Below are 26,121 nucleotides of genomic sequence, written 5' to 3' on the forward strand. Positions count from 1 at the left end.
ATTCACAATCAGGAACAGTTTTGTCCCCCAAAGGACATTTAGCAAGGTCTTAAGACATGTTTGTTTGTCTCAACTGGTGGGTACTACTGGCATCTATTGGGTGTAAGCAAGGATGCTGCTAAACATCCCTACAATTCACATGACAAAGAATTACCTGGCCCAAAATGTCATCAGAGGTGAGGTTGAGAAACTTTGATATTATCTGAGGAACTGTTCAAGTGAAATCAGAAAATTTTTATCTAAAAATATTTATTGAGAACACTCTTGCACCAAACATTATTTTAGAAAAAAGACATATGAATATTGTTAAAAAAAAAAAAAACAACTTTTTTTTGTCCCTATGACCTTTCATTAATGCAGGGGAGGCAGATGATACATAAGAAAACAATTCTATACATACAAGGTATTGGCTCAGTTCTGGTTAAAAAGAGGAACACAAGTGTTCCAAGGAAGAGGATAAGGGAAGGTCTTGCTCAAGAAGGGATACTAAATCCAAACACTGCAAGATGGAATAGGCTCACCATACAAAGAGATGGGAAAGTCCTTCAAGCAGAGGGAACAGAATATGGGAAACCCTGAGTTGGAAGTTGAATGATGTTGAATAGAAGTTGAATATCAAGAAATGAAGACCAGAGTGGTTGGATCTTACCAAACAACAAGGAGGTTAGTGGGAGATTAGATCAGGGAGCCCTACACTCACAAGAACATTGGCAATAGTCAATTATTGTTGGAATTAACAAACACATAACTGTGTGCCTAAGTTACCATCATACTCTTGTGATTTTAGAGGTATATAAATATGTGAACATTAATAGGACATGTACACCTTAGTATGATTCTAAAAGAGAGGTAATGGATTAGAAGGCTGGGGTGCACCTGAAAACTGAGTTCCAAAAGTCTTTTAGGTTCTTTTGCTCCAGATATTAAATTGTATTTTCACTACCAAAACAATATCTCTGTTGAAATTATTTCAGAATCCTGGATTATTTCAAGTGATTTTAATTTTAAACACAATTAGTGAAGAAAAAAAATCTATTGCTTACCTTCCACTGATAAGCACTGTGCTTGCAATTAAGCCCATGAAGGTTAATAAGTTTTGTTACCAGAAGGGGCTCCTTTTCAGGGCCCAAGAATGGGCTCTTGTCTAACACTCTGAAATGAATTGTCCGAGGAGACACACATACGGACAAAGCAAAAGACTTTATTGGGAAGGGGCATCCGGGCGGAGAGCAGCAGGGTAAGGGAACCCAGGAGAACTGCTCTGCCATGTGGCTCGTTGTCTCAGGTTTTATGGTAATGGGGTTAGCTTTCCCGGTTGCCTCTGGTCAATCATCTTGCTTGTGCCCATATTTGCTCTGACTCAGGGTACTTCCTGGTGGTGCGCGCATCTCAACAAAGATGGGTTTTAGTATGAGGGTTTCTGAGAGGTTGGCGGGACATATTATGGGCTGGCATCTCCTCCCTCCTTTTGGCCCCTCTTGAATTCTCCCATTTAGTTTTCAGTGGCAGCACCTTGTTCCTTACCGAGATCTCCTGTTGTGAAACAACCAATGCAAGCAGTTATTATTGTGCCTGACCAGGGCGGGCAGTTTCCGTCAACAGTTCCCTAACATCTTGATTCCTGATTACAAGTGGCTTACTGTCGAGGAGGGGAGAGAATATTTCAATATGAAATGACATGTCTGACAGAATTTAATGGGTGTATAGAAGACCAGCACTTTTCCAAATATGGGGAAGGAGGATTGAGTGCATCCTTTACAGTGAAAGGTTTTCTGGAGAATTTCTCTTTTGATATAAATCCTTTCTTCAGACTACTAAAAGCAATAAGGGCAGGAAAGGAAGGAGAGTTCATGAAGTTGGGAATTAGCAAAATTACCAATGTAGGATATGCAAAGGGCATATTCTGTGCAGGTAAAAAAAAAAATGGTAAAGGACTGCTTCAAAGTGGTGGTGAGGGTTATCTTTGGTGATGCCTTTAATGTTTGCTTTTCTATTTTTTATCTATTTTTGTAACTTGATATAAGAGAATCAGAATAACAAAGGATAGAAAAGGACAAATGTGACAACTGCTTCGAAATCAGATAAAATGAGTGCTGAATAGCAAAATGGGAGTAATTGTGGATGTTCTTTCCCAATTGGTTTTAGTATAAATCATTTCAAAGTAGCTGGAGGGTAGTAAATTGAGGAATAAAAGGAAGTCAGGAAGACGATCAAAGAAGTAATGCCTGGGGCTTCCCTGGTGGCGCAGTGGTTGAGAGTCCGCCTGCCGATGCAGGGGACACGGGTTCGTGCCCCGGTCCGGGAAGATCCCACATGCCGCGGAGCGGCTGGGCCCGTGAGCCATGGCCGCTGAGCCTGCGCGTCCGGAGCCTGTCCTCCGCAACGGGAGAGGCCACAACAGTGAGAGGCCCGCGTAACGCATAAAAAAAAAAAAAAAAAAAAAAAAAAAAAAAAAAAAAAAAAAAGAAGTAATGCCTGCACTTTAAGAAGCTGAGGTGAACAAGAAAATTAAATAGAAAAGGAATATATTGTAATAGTTAAAAATAAATCCTGGATTAAGGGTGGTTCAGTAGATAATTTTGAGAGCCTCCTTTGTCCAGGCTCAAAGCAGGAATTAGGGCTTCAGTGGCCAACCAAGGACATGGACTACTGGAGGAAGGTGTAGAAGATAAAGTGATAATCACATGAATACATAATATGAAGTCTGGCAATGGGGTAAGTGCGTGCAGAAGAGAAAGCAGAATAAAGGACTAGAGAATGACAGGGGTGCTATTTTAAGAAGCATGAATAGGGGAGACTTCTCGAAGGAGGCCTGAATAATTTTAAAAACTGAAAATGCATAAAATTAGACAATTCAGCTCCTCTAGACATCAGTTTCTATATGTACAGTACTTAGAGCGCTACAATTAAGAAATAAGGTCATATATAAAATGTTTTCAGTAGTAACTGTAAAATATAAAGGTTCTCCATACACAAGGGTTTTTCTCCCCTTCCTTCTTCCTTCTCAAGGAGTATGACCAGTGTTTCAAGTCTTGTCTTTATTGCTCTGATGCTGTGCTGCTATTCATTAATGGCCCACAAAAGATGAAATAAAAGTGCCTTAAGCCAGGAGATACCTATAATCTTGGCAATGTACCTCATATGAACAAATGAACATCCATGGATGAGGACTCCAGAGCAAATGTTCCTGCTCTCTAAGCAGTCAAATGTTCAATGGTCCTTGAATTTCACTATGCTTCATTGTGCTAACAGAGACAAAAGTTATACTCCATCACCTGTATTCTATCCACCTGGTATTTTCACTTGAATATTTTAATCTCTTTTATGTCACATCCTTCCTTCTTTCCCTAACATCAGAAAAACAAAATAGGCTCCATGGAAAAGGTCTATGAAGAGATTAAATTACTGGAACCTGATCATTGTAGGGCTTGGCAAAAACACCCGGGGCAATGGGATTTGTGACCAAATGACCTTTTAAAAAAGCGGCTCTGGAAAAATGCTATGATACTAATTTTCATCTAGACCAGAATCAGTGATTAAGGAATAGCTGATCTGCAGAGATGAGCACTGAATAGCAGCTCCCAACATCTTTGTCTTAATACAGAAGAGAATGTTGTATGGTAAGACTCTCTCAAATCCGTTCCCAAAAAAGAAGAAAAGGAAAAGAAAAAGAAAGACAAAATGAAAAATAGACATCAGAAAGGAAGGTCCAGGCCTAGAAGAAAAGAATTTACGAAAGCGGTTATGTCGATGGTCAGGGTCCCAGTCAACCAGCTGGTGCCTAGGACTTGGCTCTAGTACTTGGATGGGACAGTTACTAGGACTCAAGAAGAAAGAAAAACTAAACATCTGAGATCAGGCAAAAAATGCCAACCCACAAAAAGAGCCAACTCTAGAACATAGTTTGAGAAGACCACAGCTTGTTATTCAAATGTAGCTGCTTTCCCACACATTGTATCACAGAAAAGAGAGGAGATTATTTTTCTCATCCTACTTAACAGTGAGTATGGCCTCCAGAGAAATCCAGCTCTCATAGAACCATGCCCCTGATCTACTTAGTACTGAGTCACAAACATGTTTGCAGACAGCTTAGGTGGACAAGTGGAAGTCAGGAATCAGTAACGAACACATTTATGTAATAGCTGAGCTAGGATTTCACGAGGAGAGAAAATTTATAAACTGCTAAAAAATATAATATGATTGAGTGGTGGTCTTATTTGTATTTATTTATCTTTGACCTCTTAAGATGTTTCAGAATATTATGTATATAGGTAATCAATATCAAATTTATGAGAATTTGATATGATATTTATTATGCAAGATTACAGATCTAGCCCAAGTGCACTCAAAAGAGTGAAGTTATTGCTGCTTACTATATCTTTTCTCCATGATTTATTGAGAATGGTAACAAAAATCCGTTTTTCATCATTTGGTTGTCAGTTCTGAAAATTAACACAGAATTTCTCACTTATAGGAAAGTTTTTTTTTAAGATAAATTATAGATGATGGGCACTTGGGTGTACAAATAAATGAGACTCTAATTTCCTGAGTATTTTGATGCCAACACTTTATATTTCCATCAAATTATATTTAAAGATTATACACAAATATAGCTAATTCAGATGCCATACTATGCAATTGTAGAATCACTCAGCGCCTAGAAGAGATTTCATACCTAGGTTTGTTTGTTTGTTTTAACTGCATGACCTTTATTGGCTACTAACTTTATTTAGCTCATTAAATTACATAAATATGGATTGTCTGATTTGCCCACATTTAAATAAAATAAAGCAACAGTATAAAAATAATAGTAACAGGCACAGTGTTACAGCATGGACTAAACACGGTAAAATATAAAATTAACTCAATCTTCATATCTGTATAATTATAATATAACATATATTTATTTACCCCTTTATATTAGTTCAAGAAAAACTGAAACATGAAACTTAAATCACTTGTTTATGATTCTACAGTTGGAAAAGAAATAACAGCCAGGTTGAGGATCCAGGTTCGATGATTCAAAAATCTGTGCTTCTAACCACTACACCAAGAAAGAAATTGGTACATCAAAGACTCTCTTTATCTTCCCTGGAACATCTTGCCTTTAGTTAATTCAGTGATTTACTACTTGTGTATAGATTACAGGAACAACTTTAAATAGGACATACTGAATTCTTACAATGTCCATGCATTTTCATACAAACCTGGGAAAATCAAAGCTTTATTTGTTAGTGCTTTTGCATTACCCAAGGACCAAACATGAGTGACTGCTTTGCTGGGATCCTTATGCTGCTTGGCAGATAGATAAACAAGTTTACATGAAACAAGGTCATTCAAGGAAATGTCTATATGATGTACGCAGGGATTTAAGACACATATTTTCAGTGAGCTGTGAGACTACCATTATCCCTGCCTGGTACAAGGGAGGTTTGATTTAATAAGTGCTGATTTTCGCTTTGTAAATAGAGTCAACCTTGCCTCTACTGGGGATTCTAAGGTAATGTAGGCCCCGGGCTGATCTGCATATTTTAAAATTATCAAGCACATTTCAAGTAGAGCAACATTCAGGTATGTCCCAAGGAAGATGCTTTAGCCTGAGAAAGAAGGGAATGAAATTAAAAACGTCTCTTTTCTCCCTTTTTTAATCTAAAGAAAATGAATATTCTTATATTCAAAAGCACCGTTCTACAATTTACATAGGTTAGATATAGCTCTGATTTTTACCGTGATCACAAAAATAGCCTCAAATATTTGTAGGATTTGTCCCCATGGTCCTAGTACCTAGAATTTGTAAGAATTACAAAGAAAGAATGTTACTGAAGCATTCTTTAATTTTTTAAACACTGATTGAAGCCGTACTATGTGGAAGGATGTATGATAGGAAATAATAATAAAGTAATAATTTTATAGAGAGAAATAAGGAACAGAATACATACATAAGTGGTTTGCCGTTAGAAAGATTATAAAACACAACACTTCTCTCTCTGTCTCTCTCACACACACATACACACACACAAATAAACATATATACACTTTTATTTTATTATATTGTAGTTTCCCTCACACATAGTCTCCTTCACTCTTTTGCTTGCTTTTGTATATAGGTGGAGTTTGTATATAGGCTGCATAAATGTAAGTATATATGCATATATATGTATATATACACATATATATGCACATATGCATGTAAACTTATATACACACATATAACTGGAGAATGATATAACAACATTCACACTATAATTGTCAATTAAAGTCTAAATCATAAAATGATCAACCCTTCAGACGTAAGGGAACCAGGAAAGAGAAAAATATTTAAGTGTTTTCCAGGCAGGAAAACAGGCATTGAGGGGGAGAGCATTTTTGTTAGGGAGGATGGAATGAACACAGGTGACATTCAGAGAAATGCATGTGATTTGGTGTGGCTGGATCCCAGGGCTTGAAGCAGGTGTTGTGAGAGATGAGAATGGAAATATAGCAGAGTCAGCATCATGAAAAGGGTTGGATACAAAAATAAAATATTACATATATTATGTAAGGGAGTATTTTTTAAGAGAGCACCAGGCACAGTTCTTCATTTTGTCTAATTATTCTGGCAGCAACGAAGCACATTGCTTGGATCGGAAGAGCAAAGGTTGATGAGAGTGTGAACTGAAGCTGAGGAGAGGAGGGATTTGAGATATAGTTAAGTAGTTGAGCCGTAGGACGTAGTAATTAGGTCGATAAAAGGTTCGAGGGAGAAAGACAGCAAAAGATACTTTCTAGTTTTCTACCAGAAGAGCTTTTTTGAAGAGAGACAGGGATTTCAGTTTTATTCGAACGTTTTAAATTAAGATTCTTGCAGAAAGATAGTGGTTTTAAATACCTAGGAGACAGTGAACTATGTTGATCTGATGTACACAGCACGATATATAAGTGAGAACAGACATGATGATCTCAGCTAAGCTAAACGTTTAGAGTGACATAACTGAGGAAATGTACGATTCCCAAGTATGATGAAATATATACTTCTCTAAGAAAAATAGAAATTATACAAAAATCCACTTGGAGCTCTCCAGTTATTCCCATGGAAAGTTGCCTTAGACTAAACGATTTAACATTTTTGCATCAGGGCATTCGAAGTCCCTTTGTGTTATGGTATCCTCTAGAACACACTTGGAATATACCCCTGGGTAAGTATAGAGAGAGATATATAGAAACAGAACTAGCTGTGCAAATATATTTAGACTCAGTTAAGCCGCTGTTACAGAGTTTTTAGTAAGCCTACAATTTCAGGGAAGACGCATTGCAGAGACTGAGTACCTAGTACAATGTAATATGTTTATGAATGACTCCAAGGTTATCTTAACCTCCCCTGATTCTATATACTTTTTATGTTCCTACACATTGCAGTTGTGTGTATTTATTGATGCCAGTTAACTTGGAGACAATTTCAAAGAAATGAATCAAGATGGATTCCCTAGTCTCTGGGAATCAATGGCAGCTTCTCTAAAAGCTTTGTCCCGTTGCTTTCTTCAATGGCATGAACAGGAAACTAAGACATCTTGCAGCATCTCATTTTGCTCTAATTTAACTTAAATGCCCAAAGCTAAGTTGGTGATCATGTCTCTAGTGCTCACAGAGTAGATTTCTGCCTCTCCTCTGGTGGGAGTCTTCAATTCCAAACCCTCAATCCTCTGTCAGTCTCTGGTGTGACTTTCAGCTCTCCGCTCCTTTTCCTAAATGCCCATTTAGCATTGCATAATTTCCTTAACTGCTCTGCAGTTTCCTCTCAGGAGCTTTATCTTGTTTTTAATTTCTTCCTGTTAAGCTCATTAAAAAACATCTTTTAAACATTATACAATGGAATGGTTTATAAACGTGCATAATTGTGTCATTTTTCTTAGAGCAAGTGTTGTTTGAGATTATTATGCAGCGTAGAGATGTGACAATAAGATTACGCACAAAGCAAATAAAAAAATTAAACTAATGTTAAATTATTTTGTTATTCACACATGTGGTGCTTTTTTCTCATAACTCTGGAAAAGTAGAAAGTTAATGTAAATGTGAATAGAAACAAGGGCAGGGAACAAAGGAAAGAGTCCAATTATATTTCCTGGAACCTTACTGTGTTTTATCAACAAAACAAAACGGCAGCTATCTGTTGCCAAGCTTCCAAAGCCGTGTTTGCCCTCTTAGCTCTCCCATTTGTTTTCTGGCATCTATTTTGCTGTTCCTGAGGAAGTCACGCTGTCGCATCTCTTACTGTGCCCATCTTATGCCTTTCCTCCAAAGTCTCTTACATTGAGCTGTCAGTTACTTCTGTTTCCAGTATACAAATCTGCAGTGTTTTTAATACTCAAGTGCAAAGGTTCTATTGATCAAATTTTTGGTGGAAAAAGTGACCTGGAATACTTAATCTTGAATCAAAAACAAAAAAAAACAAAAGAAAACAGAAATGCATTAAAATTGTTTTAAGTCTTTAATAATGAAAATTTAGATGTTATGTGAGGTTGTCGTTAATAGCCTCAGAATACACTTATTTAAGTAGTCTTATCTTTTGGCCAGTCCTTAGGAAGTATTCTTTGCAATATTACCATTTAGATTTTTATTTCTAAATACAATTTTTCATAGGTGATATGGAAATGGCAATTACCTTTCTCCTCCTTGCATTTGTACCTTGCACTTAAGTCGATAACCAAACCAAGAACATACCCACTGGGAAGAAATATTTATCTGCCCTAAACATTAAAAGAGAAGCAAATGATTCAATCAGACACCTGGGAATGAATTTCAAACAACTATAAATTGGAATTGACAGGAAAGCATACCACATAATTAAAGCTTCATCAACTGTAAGATAAAAAATAAGGAGCATACAAATAGACGTCTTTAAGGAAACATGACACGTAAGATGGGTGACAGGTGCTACTTTGCCTTTGTCAGTGTGTGCAGTACAATCTATCTCCTTTCTGGATCCCCTCCCCCTACATGGTAAACACCCTTGCATCCTCTTAATGAAAGCAATTTCACTTTGCTTGACAAACTAAGATACTTGTGTTCAACAGACGAGTCTTGGAAAAAAATTTAAAAGCATGAATGAATAGCTCTTTCATACCTTTAAAATATAGAAATGCAGTTTTTAAACTTTGAAGTAAACCCAGTAAATCTCATCCCTGAATAGTTTTCTGAGTATAAACGCAGTTCCAGAGAAAACATTATCCAATTATATATCTTGGGCACTGAATAAATATTTGTTGGATGACTTAACTACTAAAGTTACCATATAATCAAAATGATCATGAATATGTGTGTTCTATATGTGTATACAACATATATACCTTTAATATAGCTATCTGAATTATTTAACAGAAGAACTAAATCTATGCTATTTTGATGAATGACCTCAATCTTAATCATTGCTTTTCTGCAAAGTATGGAACTCCTTGAAAACACTTTTATTAGTATTTCAAGGAAAAATAAATATACTTTTGTGCATGTATATACACACACTCACTATGTGTGTGTGTGTGTGTGTGTGTGTGTGTGTATCCCTTATATATAAAATGATTTAGGCTTATTTTTTTTTTTTTTTTTTTTTTTTTTGCGGTATGCGGGCCTCTCACTGTTGTGGCCTCTCCCGTTGCGGGGCACAGGCTCCGGACGCGCAGGCCCAGCGGCCATGGCTCACGGGCCCAGCCGCTCCGCGGCATGTGGGATCTTCCCGGTCCGGGGCACGAACCCGCGTCCCCTGCATCGGCAGGCGGACTCTCAACCACTGCGCCACCAGGGAAGCCCTAGGCTTATTATAATGTGAATCAATGGAGCATGATCCCTTCCCTGGTAAACCTCAGAAAGTACTGAAAATTAACATGGATAATGCGTACTGTCATCAAAATGATATAAACTTTGTGATGGAGATCGTCTCTGCACCAACCAAGAAATAAAATGAAGTAATAAGTGATTTTGGATCCTTGACCAGAACTATTATGACAAGTTCAAAGCAGACAGATTTTCAGAATCTAAGACTGTGTCTAGAAATCCAAGTAATCTCATAAAAGTCCAAGCTAAAAATAAAAAGTGGGAGAACAAATTCCCAGAGAATACTCCCAGTGAAATCTATGTACAGTAAAATTAATGAAACCAAAAACTGTTTTTTTTTTCTTTTGTTCTCTCTCTCTCCATGTTAAAAAGATCCATGATACAGAAACTTTTTACTATAACCTGATAATCTCCAATAATATCAGGTCAATTTTCTATTTAATTTTTTAAAAAATAATTTGCTTCAGGGAATTCCCTGGTGGTCCAGTGGTTAGGACTCAGTGCTTTCATTGCCGAGGGCGTGGGTTCAGTCCCTGGTTGGCAAACTAAGATCCCGTGTGCTGTGTACCCTGGCCAAAAAAAAAAAAAAAAATTAAAAAAAAATAAAATAATTTGCTTCAAAGTATTAAATTCATAGATAAAATTTTTAAATGAGAAATAAGCCACCCATTCCATTCTTCCTCACCCATAGCTCTATAATCATCACAGAAAACAACTTTAAACTCTTACTCTTTTTAGTTCAGCTAGGTTAAGCTGTAATTCTCTAAGTAATATTTTCTTGTTATTTTTAAAATATTTTTTACATTACCTTTTGACTTTTCATTATTCATGAAAATGGAGTTCAGTAGCATCTCAGTCTATGCTCCCCTTAATATAATTATGATAACACTTTTTTAAAGTTTCTCTATTGGTTTGCTTAGAAAATTTAATTGTTATGAAATTTCTTTTATATCCACCATTCTCAGCCTTCCTCTCTGTCTTTCTGTCCCAAAGGCATTCTCACTGAAGCACTAAATATATTTAAGAACCATTTAACTGTCTTAAGAAAAAGCTCTACAATTTTTAAAATACACTTTTCAAAGTACTATACTATTACCTGTAAAAGTTTGGTCTTTAGTCCAAAAATGTATACAAAAGCATACACTGGCTCTCAAAAGTCTTAGAGGAGAAATCATTTCCCATATAATGATTTCAACTACTGACTATTAAAGATCTCTTTAGCAAAGTTGTATTTTCTGAGATGTTACAGGTTTGTGCTTTAGATGTGCAGTGGGTACAGCTGTTCAAAATTTGTTAATGAAAAACTCTATAGCACTTAGCTTCATTCTGGCAACATTCAGAGTTGCAAACCTAGATTCCTCAGTATTCCGCTTCCAATATGGGCTGGCTAATCTCTATAGCTCAAGAAAATCTGCCATCCCAGACATTTCTTTTTCACTTTTGTAACTTGGATACGTAGCTCTGTAGATCTCCTGTATTCCTGTATCTTGATTTAGCCCATTATTTTCCTGGAATACATTCGTTAGTTTCTTTTAGAAAGCCCAAAGGCAGAGAAATTTGCTGAGTCTAAAATTATCTTTATTGGGCTATCATACTTGATTAATATGGTGCCTATAGTGAATATTCAAGGTTCAAATAAATTTATCATCAAATTTTGATGACATTGCTCAATATCCTTCTAGGATCAGAGGTTACCTTGAAAGGTCCATTGACATTTTGATCCGTGCCTTTTATTTTTTCCAACCACACAATTATATATTAATTTTTAATTGTGTGTACTTCCTTCCATTGTCCTCTAGTTCACCAATTCTGTCCTTTGGTGATTTTAATTTTCTGTTTAACCCATCCATTATTTTTTAACTGTTTTGACTTCAACTATTATATTGTTAATATCTATGTTTTGTATTTGGCTTCATATCAATATAGCCACCCACTTTTCATTGTCTAGTAAAAATATTATAACTTTTACTCCTTAAAACATAATGAATATATTTTTAAAATATTCTTCATGTGATGACTCCACATTAGTTGTTTTGTTGATATGATTCAGCTAAAGTGCTTAATTTGTTTTGTTTTGTGTTTTTGAATTTTATTTTATTGTTGCTTTTCAGTGTTTTGTTTTTGTTTTCCTGCTGACACTCACTTATATTTCCTTTTGTTGTTATTATATATATATATATATATATTTAATTAATAATCATTGAAATTTGTGAGACCTGAAGTTGAATTTTACTTTATATTTTTAAATAAATCTTTATTGGAATATAATTGCTTCACAATACTGTGTTAGTTTCTGTTGCACAACAAAGCGAATCAGCCACATGCATACACATATCCCTATCTCCCCTCCCTCTTGAGCCTCCCTCCCACCTACCCTATCCCACACCTACAGGGTCAATGACCCCACCTACAGGGTCATTGCAAAGCACCAAGCTGATCTCCCTGTGCTCCGCTGCTACTTCCCACTAGGTAACTATTTTACATTCAATAGAGTATACATGTCGATGCTACTCTCACCTTGCCCCAGGTTCCCCCTCCCACACCGTGTCCACAAGTCTATTGTCTACGTCTACATTTTTATTCCTGCCCTGCAACTAGGTTCATCAGTACTTTTGTTTTTTAGATTCCATATATATGCGTTAGTATACGGTATTTATTTTTCTCTTTCTGATTAACTTCGCTCTGTATGATAGGCTCTAGGTCCATCCACCTCACTACAAATAACTCCATTTTGTATCTTTTTATGGCTGAGTAATATTCTATTATATATATGCCACATCTTCTTTATCCATTCATCTGTTGATGGACATTTAGGTTGCTTCCTTGTCCTTGGCTCTTGTAAAAAGAGCTGCAGTGAACACTGTGGTACATGTCTCTTTTTGAATTATGGTTTTCTCAGAGTATATGCCCAGTAGTGGGATTGCTTTGTCATATGGTAGTTTTATTTTTAGTTTTTTAAGGAACATCCATACCATTTTCCATAGTGGTTGTATCAATTTACATTCCCACCAACAGTGCAGGAGAGTTCCCTTTTCACCACACACTTTCCAGCATTTATTCTTTCTAGATATTTCGATAATGGCCATTCAGACTGGCACAAGGTGATACCTCATTGTAGATTTGATTTGCATTTCTCTAAAAATTAGTGATGTTGAGCAACTTTACATGTGCCTTTTGGCCATCTGTACGTCTTCTTTGGTGAAATGTCTGTTTAGGCCTTCCGCCCATTTTTTAAATGGGTTGTTTGTTTTTTTGATATTGAGCTCCATGAGCTGTTTGTATATTTTGGAGATTAATCCTTTGTCTGTTATTTCATTTGTAAATATTTTCTCCCATTCTGAGTGTTGTCTTTTTGTTTTGTTTATGATTTCCTTTGTTGTGCAAAAGCTTTTAAGTTTAATTAAGTCCCATTTGTTTATTTTTGTTTTCCTTACTCTAGGAGATGGGTCAAAAAAGATCTTGCTGTGGTTTATGTCAAAGAGTGTTTTTGTTATGTTTTCCTCTAAGAGTTCTACAGTGTCTGGTCTTACATTTAGGTCTTTAATCTATTTGGGGTTTATTTTGTGTATGGTGTTAGGGAGTGTTCTAATTTAATTCTTTCACATGTAGCTGTCCAGTTTTCCCAGCACCACTTATTGAAAAGGCTGTCTTTTCTCCATTGTATGTTCTTGTCTCCTTTGTCATAAATTAGGTGACCATGTGTGCATAGGTTTATCTCTGGGCATTCTATCTTGTACCATTGATCTATATTTCTGTTTTTGTGCTAGTACCATTCTGTCTTGAATACTGTAGCTTTGTGGTATAGTTTGAAGTCAGGGAGCCTGATTCCTCCACCTCCATTTTTCTTTCTCAATATTGCTTTGGCTATTCGGGGTCTTTAGTGTTTCCATACAAATTGTAAAATTTTTTGTTCTAATTCTGTGAAGGAAGCCATTGGTAGTTTGATAGGGATTGCACTAAATTGGTAGATTGCTTTGGGTAGCATAGTCATTTTTGCAATATTGATTCTTCCAATGCAAGAACATGGTATATTTCTCCATCTGCTATGTCATCTTTGATTTCTTTCATCAGTGTTTTATAGTTTTCTGAGTACAAGTCTTTCACCTCTTTAGGTAGGTTTATTCCTAGGTATTTTATTCTTTTTGTTGCAATAGTAAATAAGAGTGTTTCCTTAATTTCTCTTTCTGATTTTTCATTGTTGGTGTATAGAAATGCCAGAGATTTCTGTGCATTAATTTTGTATCCTGCAACCTTACCAAATTCATTGATTAGATCGAGTAGTTTCTGGTGGCATCTTTAGGACTTTCTTTGTATAGTATCATGTCATCTGCAAACAGTGACAGTTTTACTTCTTCTTTTCCAATTTGTATGCCTTTTATTTATTTTTCTTCTCTGATTGCTGTGGCTAGGACTTCTAAAACTATGTTGAATAAGAGTGGCAAGACTGGACATCCTTGTCTTCTTCCTGATCTTAGTAGAAATGCTTTCAGTTTTTCACCATTGAATATGATGCTTGCTGTGGGTTTGAAATATATGGCCTTTATTCTATTGAGGCAGGTTCCCTCTAGGCCCATTTTCTGGAGAGTTTTTATCATAAATTGGTGTTCAATTTTGTCAAAAGCTTTTTCTGCATCTATTGAGTTGATCATATGTTTTTTTTCCCTTAATTTGTTAATGTGGTGTATCACATTGATTGATTTGCATATATTGAAGAATCCTTGCATCCCTAGGATAAATCCCACTTGATCATGGTGTATGATCCTTTTAATGTACTATTGGATTCTGTTTGCTAGTATTTTGTTGAGGATTTTTGCATCTATCTTCATCAGTGATATTGGTCTAAATTTTCTTTTTTGTGATTCTTTTTCTGGTTTGGGGATCAGGGTGGTGGTGGCTTCATAGAATTAATTTGGGAGTGCTTCTCCCTCTGCAATTTTTTGGACGAGTTTGAGAAGGATTGGTGTTAGATCGTCTATAAATATTTAATAGAATTCACCTGTGAAGCCATCTGGTCCTGGAATTTTGTTTGTTGGAAGATTTTAATCACAGTTTCAATTTCATTACTTGTAATAGGTCTGATTATATTTTCTAATTCTTCCTGGTTCAGTCTTGGAAAATTGTACCTTTCCAAGAATTTGTCCATTTCTTCATGATTGTTCATTTTATTGACATATAGTTGTTTGTAGTAGTCTCTTATAATCCTTTGTATTTCTGCGGTGTCAGTTGTGATTTCTTTTTTCACTTCTAATTTTATTGATTTGCATTCTCTCCCTTTTTTCTTGATGAGTCTGGGTAAGGGTTTATCAATTTTGTTTATCTTCTCAAAAACCAGCTTTTAATTTTATTGATCTTTGCTATTGTTTTTTCTTCATTTCTACTTCATTTATTTCTGCTCTGACCTTTATGATTTCTTTCCTTCTGCTGACTTTGGGTTTTCTTTTTTCCTGTTTCTCTAGTTGTTTTAAGTTACGGTTAGATTGTTTATTTGAGATTTTTCTTGTTTCTTGATGTGAGATTGAATTGCTACAAACTACCCTCTTAGAACTGCTTTTCCTGATTCCCATAAGTTTTGCATTGTTGTGCTTTTGTTGTCAATTGTTTCTATGTATTTTTTTATTTCTTCTTTGATTTCTTCAGTGATCTCTTGGTTATTTAGTAGCACACTGTTTAGCTTCCATGTATTTGTGGGTTTTTCTAATGTTTTTTTCCTGTAATTGATTTCCAATCTCATAGCATTGTGGTCAGAAAAGATGCTTGATATGATTTCAATTTTCTTAAATTTTCCAAGGCTTGATTGTGACCCAAGATGTTATCTATCCTGGAGAATGTTCCATGTGCACTTGAGAAGAAAGTGTATTCTGCCACTTTTGGGTTGAATGTTCTATAAATATCAATTAAATCTATCTGTTCTATTGTATAATTTAAAGCTTGTGTTTCCTTATTTATTTTCTGTTTGGATGATCTGTCCATTGGTGTAAGTGGGGTGTTAAAGTCCTCTACTATTATTGTGTTACAGTCGATTTCTCCTTTCATGGTTGTTAGCACTTGCTCTATGTATTGAGGTGCTCCTATGTTCGGTGCATAAACATTTATAATTGTTATATCTTCTTCTTGAATTGATCCTTTGATCATTATGTAGTGTCCCTCCTTATCTCTTGTAACAGTCTTATTTTAAAGTCTATTTTTTCTGACATAAGTATTGCTACTCTAGCATTCTTTCAATTTCCATTTGCCTGGAATATCTTTTTCCATGCATTCACTTTCAGTCTGTATGGATCCCTAGGTCTGAAGTGGGTCTCTTGTAGACAGCATATATATGGGTCTTCTTTTTGTATCCATTCAGCCGGTCTGTGTCTTTTGGTTGGGGCACTTAATCCATTTACATTCATGGTTATTATTGATATGTATGTTCCTATTACCATTTTCTTAATTGCCTTGGGTTTGTTTTGTGGGTCTTTTTCTTCTCTTGTGTTTCCCGCCTAGAGAAGTTTGTTTAGCATTTGTTGTAAAGCCAGTTTGGTGGTGCTGAATTCCCTTAGCTTTTGCTTGTCTGAAAAGCTTTAGATTTCTCTGTCAAAACTGAATGATATCCTTGCTAGGTAGAGTAATCTTAGTTGTAGGTTTTTCTCTTTCATCATTTTATCTTGCCACTCCCTTCTGGCTTGCAGAGTTTCTGCTGAAAAATCAGCTGATAACCTTATGGGGATTCCTTTGTATGTTATTTTTGTTTTTCCCTTGCTGCTTTTAATATTTTCTTTTGTAATTAATTTATGTTAGTTTGATTAATATGTGTCTTGGTGTGTTTTTCCTAGGGTTTATCCTGTTTGGGACTCCCTGTGCTTACTGGACTTGGGTGACTATTTCCTTTCCCCTATTAGGGAAGTTTTCAACTATAATCTCTTCAAATATTTTCTCAGACTCTTTCTCTTTCTCTTCTTCTTCTGGCACCCCTATAATTCAAATGTTGGTGCGTTTAGTGTTGTCCCAGAGGTCTCTGAGATTATCTTCAATTCTTTTCATTCTTTTTTCTTTATTCTGCTCCTTGGCAGTTATTTCCATCATTTTGTCTTCCAGCTCACTTGTTCGTTCTTCTGCCTCAATTATTCTTTTATTGATTCCTTCTAGTGTATTTTTCATTTCAGTTATTGTGTTGTTTATCCCTGTTTGTTGTTTATTTCTTCTTGATCTTTGTTAGACATTTGTTGTATTTTCTCAATCCATGCCTCCATTCTATTTCCGAGATTCCAGATCATCTTTACTATCATTACTCTGAATTCTTTTTCAAGTAGATTGTCTATTTCCTCTTCATTTATTTAGTCTTGTAGGTTTTACCTTGCTTCTTCATCTGTGACATACTTTTTTGCCATGTGATTTTTTTTCTTTTTTTACGAGTGGGATGTGTTCCTGCCTTACTGGTTGTTTGGTCTGAGGCTTCCAACACTGGAGTTTGTTGGCTGTTGGGTAGAGCTGGATCATGGTGCTGAGATGAGGACCACCGTGAGAACTCACTTCGATGAATATTCCCTGTGGTCTGAGGTTCTCTGTTAGTCCAGTGTTTCAGACTCAGAGCTCCCACTGCAGGAGTTTTGGCTTGACCCCTGGCTCATGAACCAAAATCCCACAAGCAATGTGGGGTGGCAATAAAAAAAAAAAGAGAACAATAACAAAGTAAAAAATAAAATTAGACTAGAAAACTAACAGATATGTTAGAAAGAATATGAAAATAAAAATATAGATGAAACAACTGGAGGGTACAACAGTACCACAATAGTAAAAAAGAGGAGGAGGGAAAAGAAAAAAAAGTGAGGGGGAGGCCTTGGCTGTGGAGGGTGGGGCCTAAGCAAGGGCGAGGTTTGGGCAGTGGTCAGGGCCTATGCTTAGGACCCACAAGCTAGGAAAGGCCCTGGGGACTGTGGGAGGTGGAGCTTAGGCTCAAGGAACAGAAGGGGCCCAGGTGTGCCCCCCACCCCTGGTCTCAGAGAACAGGGGACCTTACCTGGGAGCCCAACAGGCTTCCTGGTCTTGAGTGGGCAGGGTATATGCCCTCTGCTCCTCTCCCACTCCTCCCAGAGGACCCCTCCCACCTGCCTCTCCTGATGTCCCTGGTCTCAGGGGCATCGATCCTGTCTGACCTCCATTTCTCCTCCCCCCTCAGTCCCCCATGTCTTACCAGTTCACTTGATGTTTCCCCCTGTCTCCTTGGGCTTCAGGGTCCCCCACCAGCAGGTGGCAGGTGCCCTAATTGTGGGGAGATGCTAACTCAGCATCTTCCCACACTGCCATCTTAGAGGGTTCTTCCTGAAGTTGAATTTTAAATAGAAGATGTTTACTTCCATCAAGTACCAGGAATACTAACGACACTTTTAAGTAATGCTTAATTTGACAATTATTTATGATGTATATCGGTTTGCTTGTTTGTTTTATGTTTTCATGCAGTATGTAATAACTACAAGAGAATATAAGTTGTACCACTTTAACGCATTACAAGGACTTTAAAAATAGTTTGCATTCACATGCATGATCCTTGAATTTTGTGTTCATATATGTACATGTTCAAGAGAGATTATTCACATATATAAATATATATACATAGTATTTATGTTTTTCTAAACAAAATATTGTTGAGTTCTTATTTATGGTTTATAAAAATAGTATCACACCATATATAATTTTCTGAAATTTGTCTTTTTCCACTTAATATGATGCAACTAAGATTCATCCACATTTTTTCTGATGTAACTATAGCTCATGGTTTTCAATTTTGTATTATGTTGGGATGTGTGATAATGTAACAATTTATTTACCTATTCTCATGCTGTTTGACATTTGGTTCCCTTCCTCTTTTTTTTTTTTTTAACTTTACAAACAATAATTCCATGTTTAACTTTACATAACTTTACAAACAATGGCATTTCTGCAGCTATTTTCCTCATGCACATTGCTGGATTTTATTTATGCTAATATGTAACAACATATAATCCTGTTATGGGTTGAATTGAGTCCCCCCAAAATATGCTTTTAAGTTCTAATCCACAGTATTTCAGAATGTGACCTTATGTGGAAATAGGGTCTTTAGAGGTGATCAAGTTAAAAGGAGATCATTAGGGTTGGGACCCTTTTCCAATATGACTGATATCCTTAAAAAAGGGGGCAATTTGGATACACAGAGAGACACACACTAAGGGAGTACAATGTGAACATACAGGGAAAAGATGGCCATATAACTGGAGTGATGCATCTACAAGTCAAGGAATACAAAGAATTGCTGGCAAACACTAGAACCTATAAAAGGGAAAGAAGGATCTTCTCTACAGCTGTCAAGGAGAAAATGGCCCTGCCAGATACATAGATTTCAGACTTCTAGCCTTCAAAACTATAAGACAATAAATTTCATATTGTCTAGGTGGTTTAAAGCCACCTAGATTTTTGTACTTTGTCATAGTAACCCAGGAACTGAAAATTTCCCAAAATCATTGTGTCAAATTTAACACCAATCAGCTCTGCATAATAGTTCCTCTTAGACCACATACTTTTTACATTTGGTTTTGTCAGACTTTATTTTTATTAGTTTAGTAGGTGTAAAATGATATCACATCATGTCCTTAATTTAATTTGCATTGCTTGATTAAGATCCAGTATATTTCTCTATGTTTATTTGTCTTTCTTGTTTATTCTACTGTAAACTCTTTTCCATTTACATCCCTGACTAAATTTTCTACTAGCTTATAAGCATACATCTGTATGTATGTACATGTGTGTGTATACTCCAATAGGCATTTGGCATGTTGTTCTATATCTTATGGCATCTGACTCCATCATTTTTCTTCCTTTGTGTCTTTATGAGCCAAGTATTTACAACTGTATTTTCATTGAGCTATGTAATACATCTTTCCAGGGCTATTAATGTCTCTCACTTTTGGAAAAGGCACTTGAGGGAGAAAGGTATGAGGAGAGGTAGTGAGGAAGGGTCCTTCCAGTATCATAATCTCAGTGGTTTTCTTGTCCACATAGATTCTCCATGAAATATTGGATTGGCCAAAAATTTCGTTCGGGTTTTTCTGTAAGATCTTAGGGAAAAACATGAACGAACTTTTTGACCAAATAATTGTAGCCTGCCTTGTGAGCCTTCACCCCTTGTGTTGTGGAGGCCACAGTGTCATCTTTCTTCCCTAGTGGCTAAAGTTGCTTATATCTGTAAAAATAGAGCTCTTCAGGGTCATCCAAACCCACACAATGAATGCAAAATGTCATAAAGGGTGGCTTGTGTCTAGATCACCCTTCCACTAAATGCAAAACACTTATTGTGGAGACTATTTGCTGTTGTATAACTACCCTGAAGATAGCTTGGAGTTTGATATGTATTCTTCTTGCTTCAAGAGGCCATAAAAATAAGGATCAATATTTGAAAATGGCAAATATCTTCAGACCAAAAGTGAACTTCAGTTTTCTACTTACTTCTCTAGGTTCTCATTTTCCATTCAATTTGGAGCTTATACTTTTTTAACACCTTCAAATGTGTATCTCTATCTCTGTGATCCACAGAGATAGTATTGTTTTTCAGCTAAAAAGTTCAACTGAATTAAGTTACATTTCCAGAAACCTAATCTGATTTTATGTGTTTTAATCAACTAAATAATTATTTTCTTATCAAGGATCAAATTTTCAAAATGCTGTACAATAGAAGCAAGTTGATTGGGTTCTTTGTACTTTTCTATGATCCCAATAATGTCTGATACCTCATTTAACTTCTATCTCAAGGAATTCTAATTTCACTTTCCTTTCTATTCCTTAGACAGTAAATCTCCAAGAAGAATTTGTTTATATTATAGAAAAACACTGTATTAGTGACCAGTGTTTGGTCATTAGGGTTTTGTTTTTTTCTAGTGAAATGGAATTCTAGGCCTTTTTCAGTGACTGTGATTAAAACAAAAATGTGCAACTGCTTTAGAAGTATGAATTTATAAATAAAGATTTGTGTATTCAGTTCTAATATTACAGTGTTTCTATTTAAATATTTTTGTTCTATTGTACTACAGGGTTTTCTCTTATGCTGAAAAGCCTTAAATACTAATATTTTAAATCATAACACTCTAAATTCCTTTGAAGTTTACAGATATTTTATTTCTAAAACAAAGATCAATTAATATGTTAACAGGCAATAACTTACTGTTATTTAAATTTTTATATCAAAAACATAATTAGACTTACATTTCAAATACAAATAGCTTCCTTTTGTCTTTTTTGACATATTTGCATGTTATGAAAGAAGAGTTGCTCCATTTACTAAAATTTTGAATACTACACTATATTAAAAAACTCATGGTTCTTTCTTCACTAAAAGAAGTCAGGGCTCAACTTGGAGACATGGTTGATTTCAGGGCTTGGGCAGGGAAAATATAAGATGAACCCACAACATTTTGTGATGCTGGGAATTAAGGAAGTACTTCCCCCCTAAAAAAAGTAAATAAATAATGGAGGCATGTTGAAAAGACACCAGAGCCAACCTAGAAGATCATCCAATGACCAAGCCTGTAAGAACTTGCACAAAATAATAAATAGCCATGTTATTAGATTATAACACATAGAATAAAATAGATGTCCTTGCTGATATAAATAAATAAGTAGGGGAGAAAGGGCAGCTTTTCCTTACAGAAGAATTCCAATTAATATATGTGGAAATAATGAAGAAAATAGAAGATCACCATTAAAAGCACCATTAGAAAGATAATAGAATATCACCATTAATGGTGCATTAGAATAATTGCACCATTAATTATTGCAAGGAAGATCATTGATTATAAAATTAATGAGCAGACTTTTGAGGAAAAATAGGATATTTGCATAATCTTGAAGTATATTTCCCCTAATATATACTAATTATAAAGAAAAACTATTTACTTAACAAATGAAAAAGACTGGCAGAAACACCTTCTTAACCAAGAGATCAAGGTTAATATCAACAGTCATAAGACATATTTGCATCCAATGCTACACTGAAAACAGATCACTCTTATGATATCCTTGACAAAAAAAAAAGAAATGCATGACCTCGATTTAATCATGAGAAAATATGAGACAGACCTAATTTTAAAGATTTTTTATAAAATAACTGACCAGTATTCTTTAAAGGTGTCAAGGTCATAGGAAGCACGGAAATACTGAAGAACTCTCACAGATTGGAGGAAAATAAATAGGCATGACAACTAAATACAAAGTAGGATCTCTGAAAAGACTTTAATGGAATAGCTGGTGAAATTAAAACAAAGTCTGGATTTTGTTAATAGTAAAGTGATTACAATAGTGTTTCTCACATACTAAACTTTATACTATATAGGAGATTATGAATTAAAAATTTAAAATGAACTTGCTAAATATTATACAGTCAGGTATGGTACAGCTTGAGTTTTAACCCACACTATATAACCACTGGACTTTTCTTGTCTGGTTTTGGTATCAAGGGCATACAGTACTGATCTCACATAATGAGTTGGAAAACAGTCCTCATTTTTCTTTTCTCCAGAAGACTTTGCACATAAAGCTGTAAGTTACTTTCTTTAAGTAGAATCATTTTCTCTTCACCACATATCTGAGTTCCTTTTCATTTCTTTTTCAATTTTTTTGTCTCCCAATTTGTATTTTATTTGAACCATCAGTTGTGTAGAAGTTTTTCTTAATTCTTCTAAAATTTCAAGAATATATTTGAGGGATTATCTTTTTTGTTTTAACCTCTATCTTAACTGTGTCCTGGTCAGAGAATTTAGTAGATACTGATTTATTAAAATGTATTCCAACTTGTCAAATAACTTAATACTTGATCAAATTGGGTTCAATGTTTCATGCCTGCTTGAAAAGAATCTATATTCTCTAGATGGTGCATACAGGTTTTATATATATAAATATCAGTTGAAACATCCATATTATTCGCATTTATTTTGTTAAGTATTCCATGTATTTATAATGTTTCTAGTCTGGTTGACTGATCATTTATTGAAAAAACTTATTTTGGGCTGTATTCCACATATACTCTAGGTTTGAGAATAGATAAGCATGGTACTAAAGATTTTTTTTTAAAACCCGGATTTTATAAGACATTATAAACCAAATGAAGAAATTAAGAATTTATCCTAACATCAATAAAAAGTGCTTTCAGTAGAGAAGTTAAATCATTTCTGTCTTTTAGAAAGGCTACTTCGGCTCCAGTGTAATAAATCAATTCATTGAGATGCTACTTTTCTAACATTTAATATTTAAAAGAAAGTTGTTGAAGTAAGTAGGCTAGAGTTGATGATGTTCTGAGGTAGAAGCATAGTGAAAATAAATGTATATCAAAAGAAAGAGCTAGAGGTTGCCAGGCAACGTATTGTGTAGAAAATCTTTCATGAGGGAGAAAAGTGTATTAAATTGAAGAAGAAAAGCATATTTTAAAAACCTAAAGGAGACCTAAACCTAAAGGAGTGTTATGGAGACTATTAATTAAGGGAGGGAATGACAATAAAAAGGAGCCAATCTGTGGAGGGCCAGCCTCTGTATGTTTTATTTTAAGTACAAAGAAAGCTATCAAATGGTTTTGAAGTTCTGAATAATTATTGATTAAATTATTGTTTTCGAAGGGATAATATGGATGCAGTGTGTACTGAGAGTAGCTGAGATTTGAGTGCATTTGGCCAAGAATAACACCTGGTAGACGAGTTAGGAAGCTTCTCAGTTATCCAATATAAGAATAAGTATGGGGCTTCCCTGGTGGTGCAGTGGTTGCGAGTCCACCTGCCGATGCACGGGGACAAGGGTTCGTGCCCCGGTCCGGGAAGATCCCACATGCCGCGGAATGGCTGGGCCAGTGAGCCATGGCCGCTGAGCCTGCACATTCGGAGCCTGCGCATCCGGAGCCTGTGCTCCGCAACAGGAGAGGCCACAGCAGTAAGAGGCCTGCGTACAGCAAAAAAAAAAAAAAAAAAAAAGAATAAGTAAGTAGAGGCTGCTACATTCAAAGAAATACAATGGGAATATAAAGGTGAAAAAATACAAAGTTGTCCCTGTCATGTATCAATACAACATCCTCATGGTACATACAAATAAACAAGTAAATAATATGGTACACACAAATAAACAAGTAAATAATATAATGCCTAACAGTGACAAGGGATATGAAGAGTTATTGGGAGTGGTCTTCTCAATAAGATTGTTTTCAGTAAGGTTATTTGTGGAAGCTTCTGAGGGGTCAGAGTTGAGCAATCACCTGAAGGAAGAAAGTGAATGAGCCACCTGAATATCTAGGAACAGCTGTTTCTAGCAGAAGAAATAGCAAAGGCAAAGAGAGCCAACAAGACAGTAGCTAAGGAATGAATTGAGAGCTGCATTCAACAATGTGTTACCAGAGATAAATGGAGAGAAAAAATGTACAAAAATAATTAAAAAGTACACATTAAGTGACTAACCAGGGTGTGGTAGAAACTGAGTCTTAATGATGTCTCCTAGAAAAGGACTTTTCAAACTGAGCAGATATAGATGCCTGTATTAGTTTGTTAGGGTTGCCATAACAAAGTACCACATACTGTATGGTTTAAACAATAGACATTTCTTTTCTCACAGTTCTGGAAGCTGGAAGCCCAAGATCAAGGTGGTTTCTTCTGAGGCCTCTCATTGGCGTGTAGATGGCCATCTTCTCCCTGTCTTCACATGGGCTTTCCTCTGTGCCTGTCTGTGTCCAAATTAGGACACTAGTCATGTTAGATTAGGGCTCACCCTAATGTTCTCATTTAACCTTAATTACCTCTCTAAAGACGTTATCTTCTAGTACAGTCATATTTTGAGGTAGTGAATGGGGGTTAGGGGTTCAACATAGGAATTTCGAGGGCCATAGCCCCCTAAACACTCAGCACATAATAGACCCATTTTCTCAGATTTGATAAATTGTGTTATGATTATTTGAGGTTCGTGGAGGGGGGAAGAATTTTATGTGAGGGAAATAGTATGTGAACTATAGAGATATAGGAAATTAATTTTTGACAAGAAGGCTTTGAAAAGTCCAGTTTGATGCAGATCTTTCCTGGAAGTGGCTAACAGAAAGACACATTAGGAAAGATATAGTCAGGCAAGAGCATGACTAGCTAAGAGGTCTGGACTTTATTATGTATATTAAGGAGAATTACTTAAGGTTTATGAGCAAGAAGGTGCTCTAACCAGAAGTGTCCCTCAGGTCGATTAATCTGTCAGTAGCATGTAGTTTATGATCAGGTACTAAAATATAAATCTCATTAGCAGGAGAGGTTGTTCATGCTGAAGCACGAGTAGGTGTACCAGGGGCTTAGATAAATTCTTGTTTTGCTCTGAAATGTAAGGGAATTGGTCAGAATTTAGTGTTTTTACACTGACACAGTGAAGGGCATCTTTGTATTTCTCCCACAGAGTATCCTTTGTGTCTCCTGTCACAAATAGAAGTGGAATTCTTCCCCACTATGGCTGATTTCATGGAATTTTGTAATGTTCTGCCCTGCAGCTGAAATAAACTGAGTAGTAAATAACTAAAAACAACAAAAGAAAAACAATTTTAAAATATGTTCACTGCAATATATAAATATTCACAGTATATTCTGTTATTTGTTGTGATTGTATAAACACACACAGGTACATATGTGCACTCAAAGCTGATATCTAGTTACTTGTGCAAATGCAAAAAAAGACAACATGCTCATTTTTAAAAACAGAACTCCTGATACAGTTAGAGATTGGGTCTCACTATTTATAATAGGCACAGACCAAATCCCCCAGATTTCCACTTTTTCTGTTCCTAGACTTTATGTTATCCATGTTGTGTGTATTCAACTTATTAGTCAACATCTAATGTAGAGTTTAAGATTTACAATATTCTCTCATACACATTTTACCTTAGAATACTCTATGGAGAAATCTCTTTCTCTCTCTCTTCTTTTCTGTAATCTTTACAGACACCATCCATCTTCGAGTTCTTGAATCCTCCCCAGTTGGCACATCCATTGGAAGTGTAAAAGCAACTGATGCTGATACTGGGGAAAATGCTGAAGTAGAATACCGAATTATTGATGGTGATGGGACTGATATGTTTGACATCAGAACTGAGAAGGACACACAGGAAGGCATCATCACTGTGAAAAAGGTGCAGAACATCAATAGAAATAATCATCTGACTGTTTAGGAAGTAGGGATTTCGATATGTATTATCCATTCATGCTCTGTCCATTAAGAAATATCCCTAACATGTTCCAATGTAAATGCATAAGTAGGACTTCCCTGGGCACAGTGGTTGAGAGTCCACCTGCCGATGCAGCAGACACGGGTTCG

At 35.8% G+C, this 26,121-nt stretch overlaps 1 protein-coding gene across 1 annotated transcript in view; it reads left to right on the forward strand.

Moving 5' to 3' along the window:
- LOC116751349 (cadherin-10-like) overlaps positions 1 to 26,121 on the forward strand; it is a 124,047-nt gene that overhangs the window by 73,147 nt on the left and 24,779 nt on the right. Inside the window, 1 exon segment of the mRNA XM_032627134.1 lies at positions 25,749 to 25,936. Coding sequence (XP_032483025.1) covers positions 25,749 to 25,936 — 188 coding nt within the window.

Source organism: Phocoena sinus, chromosome 3 (assembly GCF_008692025.1).
Source record: "Phocoena sinus isolate mPhoSin1 chromosome 3, mPhoSin1.pri, whole genome shotgun sequence".
Taxonomy (NCBI): Eukaryota; Metazoa; Chordata; class Mammalia; order Artiodactyla; family Phocoenidae; genus Phocoena; species Phocoena sinus.